Here is a 19647-nt window from a genome sequence, read left to right as displayed (position 1 = left end):
GGTTGACTTAAAACATTGATAAGATAATATAATATATTTTTGTTCATAAAATAGAGTTTAAATCAGCAGCATACATTTAAACTTTCTCAAACACCACAGTAACCTCAGCTGCTTTCTCATTTTATTTCCCATGTGTTTTATTACAGAGCCAAAACAATAGAAAACGTGTCACTGTCCAAATACTTATGAACTGCACTGTATAATGTTGCTCACAAACTGTTCCTTGTTGCTTGTAAATAAGTTAACACACACGCACTGTATCCTATGTGATATCCCTGCTGTGTTGTTCTGTAGCGCCAGGGTAGCGTTTTTATTCACGTTGTCGTCTAACATTAAAGGTCTCGTTTTCCCGGAAGATGGAGCACGAAAAGAAATTAGCCGGCTGGAATTTCGGTTACATAACTTTATCATGTATTTAATCAAGTATTTGTAACCAATGAGTCGACAAAGTACCTGGCAGAATCTCCAAAGAACAGTTTTCCCTTTCAGAGAGAGGAGGTAGAAATGGTGTTGTCGGGTGTCCTAGATTAGATTGAGAGAAAATGGCTTTCTGCTCAAATGCAATCGTGTTTAATTTCCCAATCTTTTTCAGCATATTGAGTAAGACAGGCGGTTTTTCCTCCTCCCCATTATGGGCCATGTGGTTTACATTTTAATGAACATGTCTTTGTTCTCTGACAGGTGTTCATAATTGGGCTTATAGCAGACAGAAAGTTCCAGCACTTTAACCCCGTTCTGGAGACCTACATTCGAAAGCATTTCAGCGCCACGCTGGCTTACACGTGAGTTAATTACCCTCTTGTCATTGAACGTCCCTGGTGTGTTTGTACAAAAAAATCACATTTTGTTATCAGCAGATTTGTCAGACCCCTCTTTATTGTTGTGTTTGAAGGAAGCTGACCAAAGTCCTGAAGAACTACGTGGACAACGCTGAGAAGCTGACGGAGCAGCTGCTGAAGGCCATGAAGGCTCTGGAGTACATCTTCAAGTTCATCGTCCGCTCCAGAGTCCTGTTCAATCAGTATGTCCTGATGCACATATTGTGAAATTTACTCGGTTGTCGTTTGTCTCCGTGTACCTCTTGTTATTGTACAATACGAGTAGGCAAATTTGTCTTGGACTCAAATGCTGTGCACATAGAACTGCCTCCGCAGTGGAGATAATAGCAATAAAACATATAAACAGAGCAGCACATACCACACTTACCAGCAGAAATTACCCATATTGCACTGCTACCCATATTGCACAGTACAGTACTCTACAACGCATATTTCACAAATTAGACAACCAGTGATGATACCACCATAAGCTATTGAACAATCACTGCAGCCTCAAGCTGAATTATTTAAACTCTTAATTGAGGTAGGCACAAATGAGTTTTAATAATGGTTATGTTTGCGCTGGGGTGTTGTATATCGTCTGCCAGAGGGCAAGAGCTCATACTTGGCGTGGAAGATATGCGATGGGTCAGACAATATGTTCTGTGCTTCCCTGAGAACAGACTGTTCATATATTGACTGAATGGACTGGTGTTTGTTTGTCAATATATTTCATGTTGATATTTTTATTCTTGTTCCTTTTAAAGAAGTATTTCACCGCTGAAAAGACATAATTATTTTGTAATCATTTTCATCTTCCGTTTTCACAATACAGGAACAATATGGTGGCCACGTCCACTTCACTATCTTTCTCTATTGCAGCTAGAGTGCTGAAGTTTGTTTCTGAAGACATTTAAGGCGAGAAATAGATAGTGTAGTAACAGAATCTTGGCTTATAGTTTTATCAGCACTGCCTAGTTTTGACAGTTTGGTCAGAGTTTAGTCACTCGAGAGTTGGCTAAGAGTCTATCCAACCATACTCTTTGTATCCATGCATACAGGCATATAAAAATGCTGAACAACAATCTGTGGTTGATTCTGAGAGATTTACAATGAGCATAGAAAAATGACACCTCCAGTAATGAATGTGAAAACAGCCTTCTGTTGCAAAACTCTGCACATACATAATGAAAAACACATTTTTGACTGGAAGGAGACCTTGTGTCTGTGATACTTCGGTGGTATTACATGACAAAAATCAATGTTCTGTGCAACGTCGATTGTGGTTCGCTACTGCTGTGGAATAAAGTTGAAACAGGTAAAAGTGGTTGGTCTTAGGGTGAGGTCATTTCTATGGATGTATTTTTAATTGGCTTCGGGGCAGTTAAATGGATGATAATGTTGTAGAGCCCACGGAATGAAGCTGTAGGCGGCTGAGGGGCTGATGTATGATCCTGGTCTAATTGAGTGTGCAGAGTTTGATTGGTTTTCTGTCCGATGTCTAGAGGACGCTCCGTCCTTTCCCTCACATATCAGGCCACGGCTACGTCACTTGTCGAGCTGTCCATGTTCACAGTGTGCGCTAAGTGGTTCCTGTTGCAGCGTAACCTCAGGGTAGACATGCTGTCTGTGTTGTTGTCATTGAAGACTGTCTTTTGTTGGTTGCCAAAATCAGCTCTGTTGGGCCTTTGTTGTTGAGCTTGACTTTGTCGAAGCCTTTCATGCAGCTCTGACAAGGAAGGTGTCAAGTCTACACAAGCACATTTGGCTTTCCATGGAAGATTTCTATGAAATGGCAGACGGGACACCCTAATCACACACATTCCCCCTGTGACTTGAAACCGGTGTGGCTGTCCGGAGCTCAATCTGCTCCTAGGTGCTGCAGGTGAGAGGCAGCTTTAAGTAATTGTTGTTGTGTGGGAGCCATGAGATGGATGCCTCTAATCCCATGATTTCTATAAGCCCTCAACAGTGACTATCCTTGACCATGTAATACCCGCAGCCCCGTGAGAGATTGTGCCACCACAAAACCCACCTCTCTGGAAGAAATCCATTGAAATCTGAAAGCGGTGGGAGCAATCAAAGCACTTCACCCGTCTTTGACCTGCCTGATTTTTTTTGTCTTTTAAATCGCAGTGGTTGACACTTTGTCGTAAGCACAACGTGGCTCATTTACAGTTAATACCCAGTTTGTGGAGATTAAGGGAATGAAAGGCATTTGCATTTTTTGGGGGGATTATGGAGGAAAGTCCTGCTTTGTGTTTTCCATGCACTTAGAATTTGTGGGATGTGGGTTTTTTTTCCTTCTCTTCTATGATAATTGGCTTTTAGCCACCACAGTGGCTGGGCAGCATTGGCGCCGCAGCATTGGTGCTCCAAAAACAAACTAGCAGAAGAGGCCATATGAATACTATGTCCAGGAAAGATTAGAAAGTAAAGTCACTGAACCCTGATGTTTGCTTTCTGTTCCTCGTGTCGTATTCCAGGGGAGTCATTAGCATAGATCATTAATTTTTCTGATTTTTGTTTCCGCTCGACAGCAGGCAGGTGCTTCGGGGGTCTTGTCACGTTGTTTTAAATGCTAATCTGGCTGGCAGCAAGAGTGATGTCTGTGGTTCTGATCCAATAATATTTGCATTGATAACACACACGGGCCATTCTGCTGGCTGCTTTTAATGATTTAACAGGGAAGCATCAAACTCCTGTCATATCCACCACGGGCGGGGCTGTTTACACAGGGATGAAACAAACAACAGCCTTGTGATCATCTGCCAATGTAATTCTCTACTTCATCTCCTCCCAGGCTCTACGAGAACAAAGGAGAGGCCGACTTCATGGAGTCCTTGAGGAACCTTTTCACATCCTTTAATGAAATGATGAACAGTAATTCAGAGAACACTGGCATGGTGAAGGTAGGCCGACTTTTCGCACTATCCAACTGCATGCTATCGCTCAAACTCCCTGCCAAGAAGTATCTGCTGCTGCGTGAATAGTAAATAGGCGCTGCTGTGTGAATGGTAAATAAATCTGCTGTGATTTGCTTTGGATGACAGGCTCTGTAATTGGAGATGCATGTGTCTTGTTAGATGAAGCTTATTAAACATTAATATGAGGGTTCTTTCGTTTCATTAATGCTCTCCTAAGTCCTGCAGCATGTGTTTTCTTCACTTTTGTCACCCCTCTATGTGCATATCCCTGATCTTGTCTCTCATTAGTTCTCCATGTGACCTTGTTAGGGCTGCACATAACATGAAATTAGGTATGTTAGAGGGCATCTTAAGGATGTTAAAAGGATAGTTTAACACGTAGAGAAAAACGCTCATTCTCTTCCTTGCGGAGAGTTCGATGAGAAGAGCGATACCACTCTTATGTCTGTATAATAAATATATGAAGCTGCAGCAGCTAGGTGGTTAGTTGAGCTTGGCATAAAGACTTGAAATGGAGGGGAAACAAAATCTGCCTAACAGCCCCTCTGAAGTGTGCGAATTCACACATTATATGTTGTTAATTGAAGCCGTACAAAATGCAGCGTAGCAACAAGTTGTGATATTTAGGGGGGGTTGTGCGAGACTATTCCTTTTTTGTTGTGCCAGGAAGTGATCCAGCACAAACAAGATATGTGTTGGTGAACTTTTAGAGTTGTTTGTTGTACCTGAGCCAGAGTAGAGCCAGGGTAGCTGTAGTCCAATGCTAAGCTAAGCTAAGAGGCTACTAGCTATAGATGATATGTTGATAAGTTGAGGCTTTTTTTGTGCAGCCCTATAGTCTTTCAGATTTTTCTTGCATCTGCACATTGTGTATGTTTGTTCTGTTGTCTTGTACTTTCTATATGTGTGTTTGTGTTTTTCATCTCTCTCCATTTCACTCTGACCTTGACTGTCCTGTGGTCTGGGGCTCCTCTGGCCTCCTGCTCTTTAGCTGCTCCTTAAGGTATTTATTTCACTGCCTTGCTCCTTCCGCCTTAAAGCTCTCTCCATTGTGTTTTCATTTCATTCCCCTTGACCCCAAAGTCATCGACTCCAGACTTGAAACAAACACACAAGCAAATATTTTTTGCCATTCGGTGCAGATTAAACCTGAGACCGCACATGCGCACACACGCTTATGTGCACCCACCTATGCTTTTAGAGATAACATAATCACAGTGTACACGCACCTTGGCACACCTACAGTAGATCCATGTGCACACTCAACCATAGGAGAGGCTCAGGAGTCAATTAGGAGTCAGTTGCTGTGTAATTGGGTGAGATATTAGCTTTACTGTCAGTAAATTAAAAACTGATCTTGAGGAACGGGCATGAAGGCGAAGAATCCTGGTACCTTCCCAAGTCCGCCCTTGTGAAAGCACTGTGACAGGTGGAGGCTAATGAGCAGTCCCATCGTAGCTCAAGTCTGAATCCTGATGAACATCTGGACAGGCCGACACACATGCAGGGCGAAAACTTAAACACACACATGCGCTGCAGGTGACTGTGAGGCACATGTAGGAGCAGAGGCAAGAGGCACGACACCACTGAGACTTGTAGTTAGCGCTGCAACTTACGACTTTCTCCATTAATCGATTAGTTATCGGTCTAGTAGAAGCCAGAAAATTGTGATTAAATGTCAATGAGTGTTTCCCAAAGCCAACAATGACGTCAATAAATGTCTTGTATTGTCAACAACCATAACATACTAAGTTAACTGTCATAGAGGAGTAAAGAAACCAGGAAATATTCACATTTTAGAAACTAGAATCAGAGAATTTTGACTTTTTTTCCCCCTTAAAATAATTATTCAAACCGATTAATTGATTATCAAAATAGTTTTCAACTAATTTTAATTGACAACTAAATGGTAAATTGTTGCAGCTCGGCTTGGATTGGCACTTCACCGAACACACAAACAACAGGTGTTTACTTTGTTGTTGCTGAGAACAAAGTATAAACCCAAAAAGGCATTCTGTCACAATCGCTCCTTCAAGGGGTAAACAGATGCTAAGTGATCAAAGTCAAACTGCACCTTTTAGAAGTCTTTTTCAGTGTCGCAGAGGCTGAGGTGTTGAGTTCTGCATATTAAAGCACTAAAGATATCCAGAGATGAGAGCAGATTAAAGCAGGATTCCATTTGAAGGTCATGATTATTTCCAGATGTTCAGAAAACTGTTCTTCTTTATCTTATCTCCTTTCGCGTCATTACGTTCACTTGAAGTCAGAAACTGAATATATTCTCTCGTAACAACCTCCTTTGAATGTGGCTAATTCCTTGTCACGTATGTTCAGAAATAACCCGTGCACAATAACAAACGCTGGATTGTAGCAGGTGACATCATTGTGCTACATCTGTATGGCTAATCGACCTGTATGAGACAGACTGGCACTGCTGCTAATTTGCACAGATGCTGTATAAACAAACAGTGTACAAACACCCCAATCCACCTTGGCCCGCATTTAGCAGCAGTCACTTAGAGAGGGAAGTGTCGGCTCGGTTAATCATCCCCATTATAAATGGATGGCTCTGCAATCAGCCACTGGGTGCTCGCACTTGATGACTTCATTATCGTATCGATGGGCAAATGTAGATCGCATCTGGCTTCATCTGCTGAGGTATCATTGCAGAGAGATCTACCTTTGGTCCCAGTTTATTTATTGCAAGTCTTCACACCACCACTTGCCCCCAGGTAGACTGAAGGAACGTAATGAAGCATAGCTACACAGTGTCGCAATTTAGCAGAAAGGATCCAAATGTAAGACTCAAGGCAGACTGAGAGTTGAAACAAAAAGCCGACTTTAATAATGTTAAACTGAATCAAATTTTAAAAAAAAGCACAAGCAGGCGACAGAGATAAGTTAAAAAGTCAGAAGCACATCCAAAACCTACGGCCATACAGAAATACTAAACTAAACTAAGCACAAAACAAATAAAGCGTAGGGGAATAAAGGCAGGAACGCAAACACAGAAGTGACAAAAGGACCGCAACAGACAAACCGACAACAGGTCAGGGAACACACATGGACTAAATACAAAAGGGCTACTGTAATTAACTAATGAAACTCAGGTGTTTCATTATTAATCAGTCATTGTGTATTTAAGGCAAGAAAAAGAATGAAGGTCGTTGTGTGTCGAATGTCTTTTTCACGGCTCACATTCATCGTCTGCACAGAAAGCCGTGCAGTGCATTCTGGTAGAGTCACGTTGTGTTTCAAGAGACGTTGCATAGCCTGCTCCTCATTTGCACAAAGTTGAAATCTGACTACTGACTACTATCTTAATCAAGGGCGTCCGCTGAAACACATTTTGCTAAGCTATTTTTGTAGTATAAAATAAAGCCTTTTTGCCACGGCATAGCACACAAACTATCGAAACTAAACATATTGCTCATCAAAGAAAAGAAAAATTAAATGCTTTTTAATCTGGGCTATCAACTGTTAAAAGTAAGCGACAGAATCAGCTTCATCAAGCTAAAACACACATGCAACAGCACACATTTCCCCCTTATCATGTGGAAAATACTGTATTACATAATGTGGGATGGAGTAGCTAACTTGACACCAATCATGACTGCAGTAATTATCTCAAAGCTGAAAATGATCTGCTAATGATTTCCTTTTCTTTCTCTGCCTAAGGGTGCTGCACTGAAGTACATTCCCACCATTGTCAATGACGTCAAGCTGGTCTTTGATCCAAAGGAACTCAGGTAATTTGATATGATCCACTGCATATTTGTATACTCTGTTGTTATAAGAAAGGCACCTGCCTTACACAGGTGTTCAGTGATGGAGGAGCGCTTGTCATCACTGCAGATTATACAACTCTCTGGTACCTATTTATACACTTTTTTTTCGGGTGAGACTTTAATTTGCATCCATCTGTGAGTTTCTCAAACAGACGGCGTGTTGCTGAAGAGCACCACTGCAGCTCATTAAAGCAAAGGTTTAGAAAATGTTCTAATTGGACTTAAATGTCATTTTCCCAGAGAATGAAAGGAGAAAATCTTGCTTTTGTTTTGTTTTTTTAAGCTTGGATTAAAATTACATGTTTAGATGTTTCCCTGAACAGGCTGACAGGATGTAAAGACTTGCAAGCCCCAATTAGCCTTTTGTATGGCTCGCCTCCTCTCTACCTGGCTGTTTTTATCCAACAACTCAACATTCAGTCGCCGTACTGTGATGGGCACTAGTTAAAGATGCCCACGTTGCCGTGGAAACCCACTGACTGCTCCACTCAAGTGTCCATTTCAGTTAATGTTGTCTAGCGTGAATGTCATCTGCCGTAGCTTAATGCTTGTCTTCAAAATAAATGACTTCTGAAGTGTCACACGCTGATTATGCTGTGGTACTAGATTCTATCTTTATGATAATGTTGATGATTCATCCTCATCGTCTGCAGTACTTCTTCTTTTAGTCGGGAATGGACTGTGAGTTTCAGAAGACATTCATAACCTTTGACCAAAACTCTTCATGTATTTTTGGGGTATCGTTCCAAAAGTATTCACGAGACCTTAGAGGACATTATGTTTGTGACAAATGCCGAATGGGTATGCCCTTGATTTTCTCTCCCATTTGGATGTCTTTAATCTGTTATGCTGAAAGGACACAGCACATAAAGAAAATGGAACGGCCTCATTTATGGAGCAAAATATGCACAACAAATATGCATAAACAAATGCTGCAAATGAGTGTTAATAAACACATATTTTGTCCTGATTGCATCATGGTAAAGTATGTGTCCAATACTCAGACAGTTACATCAATGGAAAGGACTCAGACTCGGTCTGGTCGGAAGCAACCGTCTGATTTTTCGAATTGTCGGTAAAACTCATCTCTTTTCCTAATTATGTGATATATCTTCAGCCAGAAGAGAAGTTGAAAAATGGTAGCGCTCTATCTTTGGTCCAACTCAGTCAGACATTATCTCAACCTTTTCATGCATGATGCACACTAAAGTGGACGAATATTTGGAGTAAAATGTCCCAACCACCAGGTGCAGGACCCTCAATGCCCCGTCAACCATTCCAGTTGTAAATGTGTATAAAAGTATTTTTATTTTCCTTCAAAATAACACATATTGGGAAAAACAGTTAATGGCGTGATTTTTGAAGAATGAAAACGAAAACATTAATAAATAAAAAATTGTGCTTTGTGATTTAATAATTCATGCAATCAAGGGTTGAAATCATCCCATCAGCGCTCCTAAACATTTTGAAGCTAAAAAGGGACACTAATGGGGGGAGGAATAAAACCAGCAGTACTTTTTGACCCAGCAAAGACCTTCTATTTGATGACTGAGGCTGTTGTTTATACCAACATCTAGTGACTAAATAAACCCCAAAAAATCAGACAACATGTTGACAGGATCTGTCCTCCTCCGCTTAATCACGTTCCTCAGGGGAAACCTTGTATTTTTGCACATTATTTTAACACACATATTACCACCTGAAACACTCTTGACACCATTTTTCTGGCAGCTCATAGACTGGCACAAGTAGCACTACTACATGTGGGTATTTTCCAGACCTTGAAATTTTCTTTGCCCGTTCATTTGCAAGCACTCAGCAAGGAGCCCCTTTCCATTTGCCCATGTCCAGCACCTGGGCAGCTGCCATTTCCACAGCAGATTCTGGGTCATGCAGGGCCGCCAATCGCTGCCACTCCACCACTATCACTGCCTCAGTGAAAGGGGGCAAGTCTTTTGTCAAAGGTGGAAGTCTTTCAGTCTTTCAGTCTTTCAGCCCATCCAGTCTGTCAATTTTATTAAGGCACACCAAAAAATTTTTTTACCAGAAACCTTTTTACATTTTTGGATTTCAAAGACTGATGACCTCCACACACTCCCTCTCCATACTTGGCAAGTAAGAAAAATGTAGTAAAAGACAAAAACTAGCACATTTGTGGGTAAATCTAATATTTTGATAGTTGAAAAAATCATTTAAGTCATATTTCAAGCAAAAATGCCAATCATTTGCTGGTAAATGTAAAAACTCCTCTTCTTGTCTTTGTCATTTGGGTTTTTGGCTTGGACATTTTATAGACAAAGCAATTATTCGATTAAATGTGAAGATTTTTGGCAGATTAGTTGAAAATAATTGTATGTTGCACTCCTATATTTTTGGGTCACACCTGACCTTCGACCTATACACGCTCTGCCATCTTCTCTGTTGTTGGAGACAACGCGAGAAAAGCTTTTCAGTTCAGCTCTAATTCTGAAAGCCATCGGTCCTTATGAGCCCATTCACTTAGCCATAAATCACAGGCCTGGCTCTTTCTCCTGCCTGAGCAAAGGTGGCATCAGCTGTTCCTGTTGTTAGCGCGGACCTGGCTGAGCGGCTGAGCTGGAGGCGACTAAATTGAAGCCTTAGGGGTGGGAGTGTTTCATCCCCTGCCAGAACCCTTTTCTCTCCTCCTTGAGCCTCAGCTTGCCAGCATAACGAGCATCCGGCCTCCTCATTGAGTAAAAAACTGTCAGCTTTATGTGTGTGTATGAATGCGGATTTATCTCTCAGGCTGTTAAACTGTTGAATGCTCGTAGTGTGATGTTGCTGAGCTACGTGTCGGTTGGGAAAAACGAATATTCAGATCAGAAATATTTAGTTTTATAGCGTGCGTTGGTATATTAGGCTGTATAGAAGTAGACATCCTTCTGGACAACAGCTTTGTGAAGCAGAGAAACAACATTTAAAGTCTAGAAACCTTTGGAGGTGAAGGTCACACACACCCACACAGGTGTTTTCATTTATTCCGGCTGATTAGACACTGAGGACTCTGGACAGTGTGGGTGTGCACACTGTGCTTGACTGACATTTCTCTGACTCGACTGTCAGTTTTATTGAACCTGTTGGGGAGCTTGAATTTTAAGTACCTTTTAAGAACCTTTAGAAAAATCATCTTTCATAGCTCAGCCCAGCTTCATCCATTTCAGTAGCAATATATATGGTTATATACTGTGTCAGGATCTCTGGGTATTGTCAGGAAACCTTTTTATAGATTTAAAAAAAAAAACAACAGATGTCTCTGTAAATTAGTGATGCATGAAATTGATTTTTTCAGCAAATACAGTAACAGATAATAACCTGCTGCTCACTGCCGATACCAATAACATATAATTTTACATTTTTTAATTTAAAAATGTCTTTTAATGCAAACCTGAGGTTATACCGCAGCTCTAATATGATTTGTTGTATTAAAACTTGTAGACTTTATACCTCCTCTCTGAACCCTTGCAGAACATTTATTGCAAATTCTTAAAGGCTCATACAACCACCTACTGAGTCAGAGTGTGTAGATGTAGTGCTTGTTAAGTCAATGAAAGCAATGTGGCTCCACATTATTGGCAACACCGTATCTATATAAGTTCAGACGGTGTGAACATTTACGACGTTCGACCCCAGCCCGGCTAGTCCCGTAAGATTCCCATTGCTAGATTAATCAACATTCCCTCATAGTTGGCCAGGGCGGCTGGTTTTGTTTTGATTTTGGGATTTTTTTTATTAAGTAGTGCAGCTGAAGAGTGACATGAAATGGGATGAGAGAGAGTAGGGGGGGGGATGACATGAATCAGGGGGCTACATGTTGATTTCGAACCCTGGGTCATTGCGGTGAAGACACAGCCTCCATACAAGAGGTGCACGTCTACCAACTGAGCTACTGGCCCCTCCAGTTTGACAGAAACCAGTAGCCCACCTGGTTGTGGTTTTCCTCCTGTTCGCGACTTCTACTACTTCTTCTACTCTGTTTATTACAGCCATGCATGATGTAGCCTATACCGCCCTCTTCTAAGAGACTATGCTCTGTATATCCTAGTGTATCCTCGCCTAATTCTGATTTTCCTAGAAATCTTTTTCAAGACTTAACTTTGAATTCGCTTGAGACTTGGATGGAAACAGATCTATTGATTTGAAACATCAACTGCTGTCCTTATCCAATCAGAACTAGCAAAATCTATCTAGCGAGCTGTCTCAAAGTTCATCCCAGGTCAGTTCCTCTGGCTATGTTGACAGATCGCTATTGTCTTTCGCTAGATGTTTTCCCATCCTCCAACCCGAGCCAGAATATCTGAGAAGTACCTGTGTGGGTGTGCAGAACCTTTTTTAATTGCGTTTTGGATGATCGCTCGTGATGGGAAGCAGTCAACCAGCCAAAGATGTCCAATCAGTTTGACCTTTTTTCTTCATTGTCCTCCTCCTTGTCTCCGCAGCAAGCTGTTCACCGAGTTCATCCTGAAGGTTCCTCTGGGTCGCCTGGTGAAACAGAAGCTAGACTGTCTGATTGACATCGTCCACAGCGATCTCTTTACTCATCACGGTGAGAGCACACACACACACACACACACACACACATGCACACACAGAAAAAAACAACTGTACTCACAGTTCTTCAGTGCATGGACCTTCACTCATGGTGCAGTAATATAGGCAATCACACAGAGCAGCTGCCTCCCCCAGGCGGCCCTGCGTGAGCCCACAGTAAAGGTCATCAATGGTGAGGTGTAGTGAAAATCCCTCTTTCTTTCAAAGACAGTTAAGCGTCCCCATTGTTACAATCACCTGTACTTATCAGTGTCAAAATATCAGTTGTCCCATCTACTCTGAGTCTCAGCCCCTCTGTTTAAATGTTTAATCCTTGTATATGATGTCATTTCAGTTCTTTGCCCTTTCCTTGTCTCATCATTACAGCACTCCACTGCAACACTTTCATGATACAGCTCGGCACTGTACACTGTACTTGTATATTTTGACCATGTCGTGTCATGTAGTAATTGACGTACCCACGGAAATGGCTGGACCCCTGAAAAGGTCGACTGAATGGACCGTCCCGAAATCTGGTGGCAGCTCCTTTATTGCAGTAGCTACCTCTCAGCTAGTATTGTTGGCCTACTCTTCAGCCTGACTGAGCTGTTTGTCTTCACATTATCATTTGGGTCTCCTTTCTTTTCTAGCATCCCAGTTTTATGTGCAAGTTTGGTGCTTCAGCCAATATTTGTCAAAGCAGAAAAATAAGTTCATGCAACTATGTTTTCTTCTAAAAATCGATTTTCCATTGTTTATTCCCTTGTTCTTGAAATAACGCAATACCACCAAGTATTGCGTTATGACAGGCCTTGTTAGAATTGTGCTATTATTACCAGGCTCTGGTAAATCTTTATTTTTGTTGAATAGTTCTTGAACCTGCCTAACCACAACCTGCAAAAAGCCACCAGGATAAAGTCAAACTGTTCTTGTGAAATACCCCTCTCTTTTTAGGATAAGGAAAGGAAATTGTGAATGACCTTGTCAGGGCATAAAACCAGTGATCGTTAATCTTTACAAATCCAGATACGAGTCTAACAGTATCAGAGCGGTCAAACATCAAATTAAGTCAAATCTAATTGTGGATTCAGAAAATTGTGACGCCCCTATTACTGATAATGCTGGCCTCCATGGGCCCCCAGAGCTGCTGGGCCCCGTAAAGCTTTCCCCCTTTTCTCCCTCTTGTGGGTGGCCCCGTTTTGTAATGCCACAGATATAAAGGGCAGGGATGTCGAGATGGAGAACAACCTGCTCCTCCACTCGCTGCAGCCAAGCCAGCCTGGGGCGTCCTGCTCCGGTGGTGGTTGAGGGGCCAATGTTTTGGCCGGAGGCAGCCGTCCTCTGAGGCCGTGTTAGGTTAGGTCCTGATTTAGAGACAAACACGCTCAAACACATGCACATACTGTCCTGTGGTGGCAAATTAAATGCAAAGTTCCTAACCGGATAAAATGGCAACAGTGATTTAATGTGGCTGGCAGGGACAACGCATGCCTCACAGCAGTTGACTAAGGTAGTGAACAACAAAATTAGCCCACTTGCACGGCTGCTCTCTGCCTCTGTCGTCAGCAGATGTTTGACAGAGTGCGATGTGACGTTTGTCACGTTCTTCATCAGATATTATTTAATAGGGCAAAGTGTTCAACTTCATGAGCCAGGCCTTTCATTCTTTAGGAAAATGAAATTCTGCTATTGGTGTTTTGCCTAGTTTAGATGAGCAGCTATTGAGGGACAATGTTCAGTGCCTGGACCTCTGGTAATTACTATTGATCTGTTGGTGTAATTGTGGACAGGCAAGCCTCCCTGATGCTTGGGAATGGCCTGCTGATCAGCAGGAGGACTTGCTGCTGCGATGTAGATAAAGCCCATCCAGCTGCTTAGTTCTCACATCGGCTCCACGCGCTGGTGCTTTAGACATCTCCAGTGTGTGCAAGTTTTTAAAATGCCGCAAAACCTGTGATGGAGAACACTTAATTGCCATGTAAAACTGTCCTTCCCACATCGGTATCAAGCTGCGCTCCGCTTTGGGGATGTTTTATTACAGATAATGACCACTGCAGTGAGCAAATGAGCCAGACGGGTAGTTTTTAAGGTGGCCTAATCAGTGCACATGCTCATGGGACTCATTAGATGCATCCTTATCCCCAGGTGGTCCCTGAAAGGTTTCCTAACCAGCCAATCCCAAGGTGAAGTGTACTGGAATGACCAACTAGACTAATTTACATAGATGCGCAACCTTCAACATGGAGTCTGTTTGCAGTCCGCACACGCCCATCAACATGCATCAAATATGTTCACTGATGGGAGTGTTTCCTTTCCTGTCGGCTGCACAGTGATCAACAGATTAACTGTTTCTGTTTAAAAGCATCTCTCAACTTTTCCAATGGGCTTATCTTTTCAAAATGATGACTTGAGACGGTAAGATCACTTTCTCCACGAGCTTCATCTCCACGTTTCAAATTGAAGTGCTGTGTGTCGAATGTGATTGGAATGCATACGCCATTCCCTCCTGCAGGTGAAACCTTAATGAACTCAGGAAGGAGGAAAAAAAGTTTTTATTAATTTGGAGGCGCAACGTTGTGTCACCTTCACTGATTGAAGCCGTGAAAAGGAGAGAGCGGGACGGGAGCATAAATCACTTGCAAATTGGATCATTGGAAGAGAACAAATTTGTCGGCTGCTCTCTTGGTCGGTGTTAAAGGGGAAAATCAGCGTAGCGTCCAAAATCTGTTTGCGCTGAAAGTTTGTGGAGAGCGCTCATGGCCTAGCTTGATAGTTCCAGTCTGCTTGTCCCGCCCCCGCCCTGCCACTAGTGTATGTGTGTGAGAGTGTGTATATGTAGCTCACGTGTCCATTCATAAGTCGGTGTGTGTGTTTGCGTGTCACCGTTTGTGTGTATTCCGTGTTTGGCGGAGGTGCAGCGGGGGTGAGGATTGGACCTTTGTAAAAACAAGGCATTAAACTCTCCACACAATGTTAGACGCCCTCAGATAAGAGATTTGCTTTTGTGTTCAAGCTCTGGAAGATTACCAAGCGCATACACACTTATACATGAAAAACACACAGTTTCGCTTTAAGCCTTATCAGCTTGGTGCTCGACTCCACAGCAGCGAAAATCTTTCAGTGCAGACATGGTTGTCACCTTGTGTCAGGGCTGGCTCACACGTGACAAGGCAAACCCTTTTCATGTATTTACCAGTGAAGACTTGATGTGAATAACAGCAGTAGTGTAGAGAAGGTAGAACACAATACTGCCAAAAGACAAGTGAGGCTAGTCACCAATTATTTGTGGATCTTTTTTATTCCTTTGTGCCAATAAACTGTGGACGGAGTGGTTATATTTTCTGGTTGTCCATTCGTCCATCCACTCTTGTGAACACGATATCTCAAGAATGCTTTGAGGGGATTTATTGAAATTTGGCACAAAGGTTCACTTTGACTCAAGGATGAACTGATTGGATTTTGGTAGTCATAGGTCAAGGGTCAAGGTCGCTGTGACCTCATGGTATCCCATTCTCATGAATGTGATATCTCGGAAACACCTCAAATTTGGCACAAATGTCCACTTGCACTCAACAGTTTTATCCATTACTCAACAATTCATATGATGACTATGACACGTTTTACACAAATCTCTAATAGGATAAAATGATGTAATTTTATATCTAAAAGGCCAAAGGTCAGCGAACTGAAATATATCGACAACAGTTGGACCAATTGGGATAAACCTTCATGACTTTGGCGATCCTTTTCCAATGCTGAGAGGCAGTTGTGAGACATGATGGTTGGATTTCTATGACATTTGTGACGTTGTGAGGAAATGACCCATAATCATCAGAGGATAAATACTTGTGTTTGTGATGACCAGATACCTCAAAATATGCAGGAAAAACCTGGCATGACATTTCCCGTACAAAAGCCCGCTCCTGAAAGAACGAACGCGGTTTTTGATTTAGGTGTCAGCCCAACCTTTCATCTTGTACCACCCATTTGCTTTTGTATATAATATGTCTCAAAACGTACCTGCTGAATTTCTGTGAAATTGAAAGAGCAATTTAACGATCTGTAGATAATCCTTGTGTGTTTTTGTCACAATGTCTCACACTTTTACAGCAACTCAGTGTGTTGGTCGGTGTCATTGTATAATATAATTGCAAATGAATGATTTATCATTTGGACCTATTATTCAGTTGATATGCCATCTTCACTAAGGAGCTTCCCCATATTTATTTTTACATTAGGTTTATTGAAAGTGAATCAAAAGGAGTACAGCAGCTATTAGAGATTTCCTAGATCGCTAGAAGAGAATAATTGCATAATTGACTAACTAATTATGCCTGAGTCATTGAGAATGACATTTAAAATTCTCCAGGATTCTTTATTTGTCAATATTACATAAAATATATTCACTGTGCTTTCACTACAGAGCCTCATCCTGGTCTCTGTGCACAGTCCTGGCTTATGTTTAATTCCAGTAATACTGACAGTGAAATAGAAACTGTTTCTGACTTCATGAATCACAGATGCTGATCTGTGTGTTTTTTTTATTTATTTTTTGTTGGTGCATGTTGGGATGAGAGCTTTTCCTTTCTTCATCCGTCTTCCTGGAATTACTTCATGCTGTTTAACTTTACATACTCTTCTCGCAGAAAGGGGTCAGAGGAGGGAAAACACTGGTGGGATTTATGTTCAATACATCTCCGTATTGTTTATAAAGAGGTCAGCAAAGTTCATGTTATTCATTGCGCGTTACATCCTGCTGTTTGTCATCCGGGGTCGAGCAGTATTGACAACTGGCAAAGCTTTATGCTTGTGTGTGTGTCTGTTTTGATGAGTAATGAAGTTACAATTTCCTTTTTGTCCCAGTTGATTGGCTTATTAGAGCTCTAAAGCAGAGAGATTGCATTGACCGTGAATTGAAATCCATCGCTGGATGGCCATTTGGAGCAGCGGCATCTCCGCACTTAAAGATTGTTATGTGAAGGGTGCTGTTGTCCCCCCGCAGTTTGGTTGATTGGTGATGGTTTAACTCAGTGTACCGCTCTTTTGTTCTCGTTCTCTTCCTTTAATATGACATTTCTATCAATATTTTGTGTTTGTTAGAGAGATTCAGTGCACTGCAGGGGGGCCTTGAGAGGTGTTTTCTTTTAAAAGCAGTTAGTGTTTTTTCTGTGCTGCAGAGAGGTTATCAATTTAGTAGACAGAAAAGTGTTAGGTGATTGCTTTCCTCTCGATAAATCTATAAAATACTCACCTAACCCCCTAAACGATACTCCCTGTCTCCTAAATTGAACCAACCTAACTCCGGTATTTGTCCCTAGGCTTTTAATATGAGCCACACACACATACACAAATGCCAGCGAGATTGGAATCAGAAGGTTTAATAAAAAATATGATAATTTTGTGGGAGGCTGCCTCCATGAGAATACTTCCTGGCTTATCTCTGCTGTCCTCCATGTCCAATTGCCAACCAAATTCTCTGCCCCCTGCATATGGAAATTCACTTTTTGATGTTCAGCGTCAGCCTTAGCCAAACTCTTTAGGTCAGGTGTGGTTGCATGTTGTGTAGAATTTTAATTGTAGCCGTTAGTTTGACAGAGTTGGAGAAAAAGTTGTTGTTTTCGGCTGCCTTCGCTTGCTTTTTTAGGTGCAAAGGGACAGAAAGTGTGTGGTATTCTGTCACCTGCACCATTTATTTTTACTAAATAACGAGGTTTTACACTCACAACAGTACAAATACCTTCATTGGAGAGGGATCTATTGACCAGAATTTCATGCTAACTAGAGATATAATTAGCTGACAGGCTTGGTAACTAGGTGGTTTGGTATTTTTCTTCTTCTTTACCTGATATGTCAAGAGAGATCTTTGATTGCCCGTGCTGTAGAAAACCTAATTGCTCCAATTGGCTTTTCATCTGACGGTTGTGCTGTTGTACTGTAATTATTCTCAGGGATCTTGGGAGCCTTTGCCACATTCACTTTAATTAATAAATTCATTCTGTGCATTGTTTTAATTTAATCCTCTGTGCTGCGAGGAAGCCATTAACAAGCTGCGTGCATCTTCATCGAGAGTGTGTCGAGAGCATATGCTGCGCTGCCTCGTGCGATCCATCATCCGTCCCATGTGTTGAGCAGCGTTGTCAAAGTGTGTGTTTTTGCCGCTGTCCCTGCAGACTGCCGCGAGATCCTCCTGCCGCTGATGACGGACCAGCTGAAGTTCCACCTGGAGAAGCGGGAGGAGCCGAAGGCCTGCTGCCAGCTGCTCAGCGACATCCTGGAGGTGCTCTACAGGAAGGATGTGGTGAGGAACGCGACTCTCCAGCTTCACGTGCTTTTATTTTCCCTCTGGGGCAAATGGCAGCATAACAAGGGGATCCAGAAGTCCCTTGCCATAAAGAAGAAGCACATTTGTTTTACTCAATAGCTACTAATCAGTGTGCTGTTCTTAATTTATTTTATTGCACCGCATGCCCTGAAAGGAGCACATTTTACGGCACTGTTAATTTACTAACCCGTAGAGTTGGCTGTGCACACTAATTCATCGTTGAGGGCGGCTTGAGGCCATCTTCAACACCATGAACGCGCTCCAAGAACATGGTGATGAGCTCTGATTCAGCTCGCTGTGTTTTAGAGCCAGAGTACCTCAGAGCAATGTCGTCTACATGATGATAAAGCAGCCATTGGAAGTCAATCACAGAGCCATTTTTGCTTGATCTTTCCGTTGTTCTTCCAGCTAATCAGTTAAGTATTAAGTTGATAAAGAGGCAGAAAGCAGCCACAACGTTCTAATTACAAGAGCCTGAGGTGACTTCTCCAAATGGCTTGTTTTGTCTGATAAACAGTCCAAACATTAGTCAGTTGTTAGTGCCTAGAACTGACTAATGTTGTCAAAAATATCTACACAAATCGATTCTGGATATTTGAAATGGTTTCAGTAGTCAGTTTATGCAGTATTGATGCACACGTACCAGCTGTGCTGTTTGCTCTCTTGTCTCAGACAACGAGATGACACTGTCAGAAGTAATTAAAACTTTATTACTGTTATGATTAACCCACAGAACATAAGCCTTGTTATATTAATCTTCTAATGAAAATCTTAGATATTATGCCCCCCTTGATATTTTTCAAGGTATTGTCTTCTTTCATCACTGCAACAACACAGGACACGCTGCATTTGTTTCCACATTTCTGAAGGGAAACAAAACATTTCATACGGAGTAATAACATAGTTTGAGTTAGACTCGGGCGATATCATGATATTGTACCAACCCAAGATTGCGATAGACGATATTATCGTCGCTCATTCCAAGTCCAGCCAAGCCAACTGTCCTGGGTGATGGACTTCGAGGTGAGACTGCAAATTTGTGGTGTTGCCTTGTTTATTTAACACCTGCTTACAGCAAAGAGGACATGTAGCCTCATTCAAATCCCTTGGCTTTAGTCCAAAAATATTGTCAAATTGGTGCGCTGGCTTTATTAGAAACTAAGTCCTCCATGTCTGTATGTTAAAGTGCTGTGTGCATGCCGCTACATCAGGACAATTAACCCGTAGTAACCTCCCAAATATCG

The 19647-nt window shown here is 41.9% G+C and overlaps 1 protein-coding gene across 2 annotated transcripts in view; it reads left to right on the top strand.

The window, feature by feature from the left end:
- Positions 1–19647, top strand: part of dock1 (dedicator of cytokinesis 1) — a 203865-nt gene that overhangs the window by 58581 nt on the left and 125637 nt on the right. For both annotated transcript variants that reach the window (XM_084342187.1, XM_084342188.1), the window contains exons 21-26: positions 682–782; positions 893–1021; positions 3622–3730; positions 7424–7494; positions 11991–12097; positions 18252–18379. In XM_084342187.1, coding sequence (XP_084198313.1) covers positions 682–782; positions 893–1021; positions 3622–3730; positions 7424–7494; positions 11991–12097; positions 18252–18379 — 645 coding nt within the window. The remainder of the gene's footprint in view (positions 1–681; positions 783–892; positions 1022–3621; positions 3731–7423; positions 7495–11990; positions 12098–18251; positions 18380–19647) is intronic.

The sequence above is a fragment of the Pagrus pagrus genome (assembly GCF_965226575.1).
Source record: "Pagrus pagrus genome assembly, chromosome: 21".
NCBI lineage: Eukaryota > Metazoa > Chordata > Actinopteri > Spariformes > Sparidae > Pagrus > Pagrus pagrus.
The sequence above is the reverse complement of the archived record's forward strand: the minus strand, read 5'-3'. Positions and strand labels throughout refer to the sequence as shown.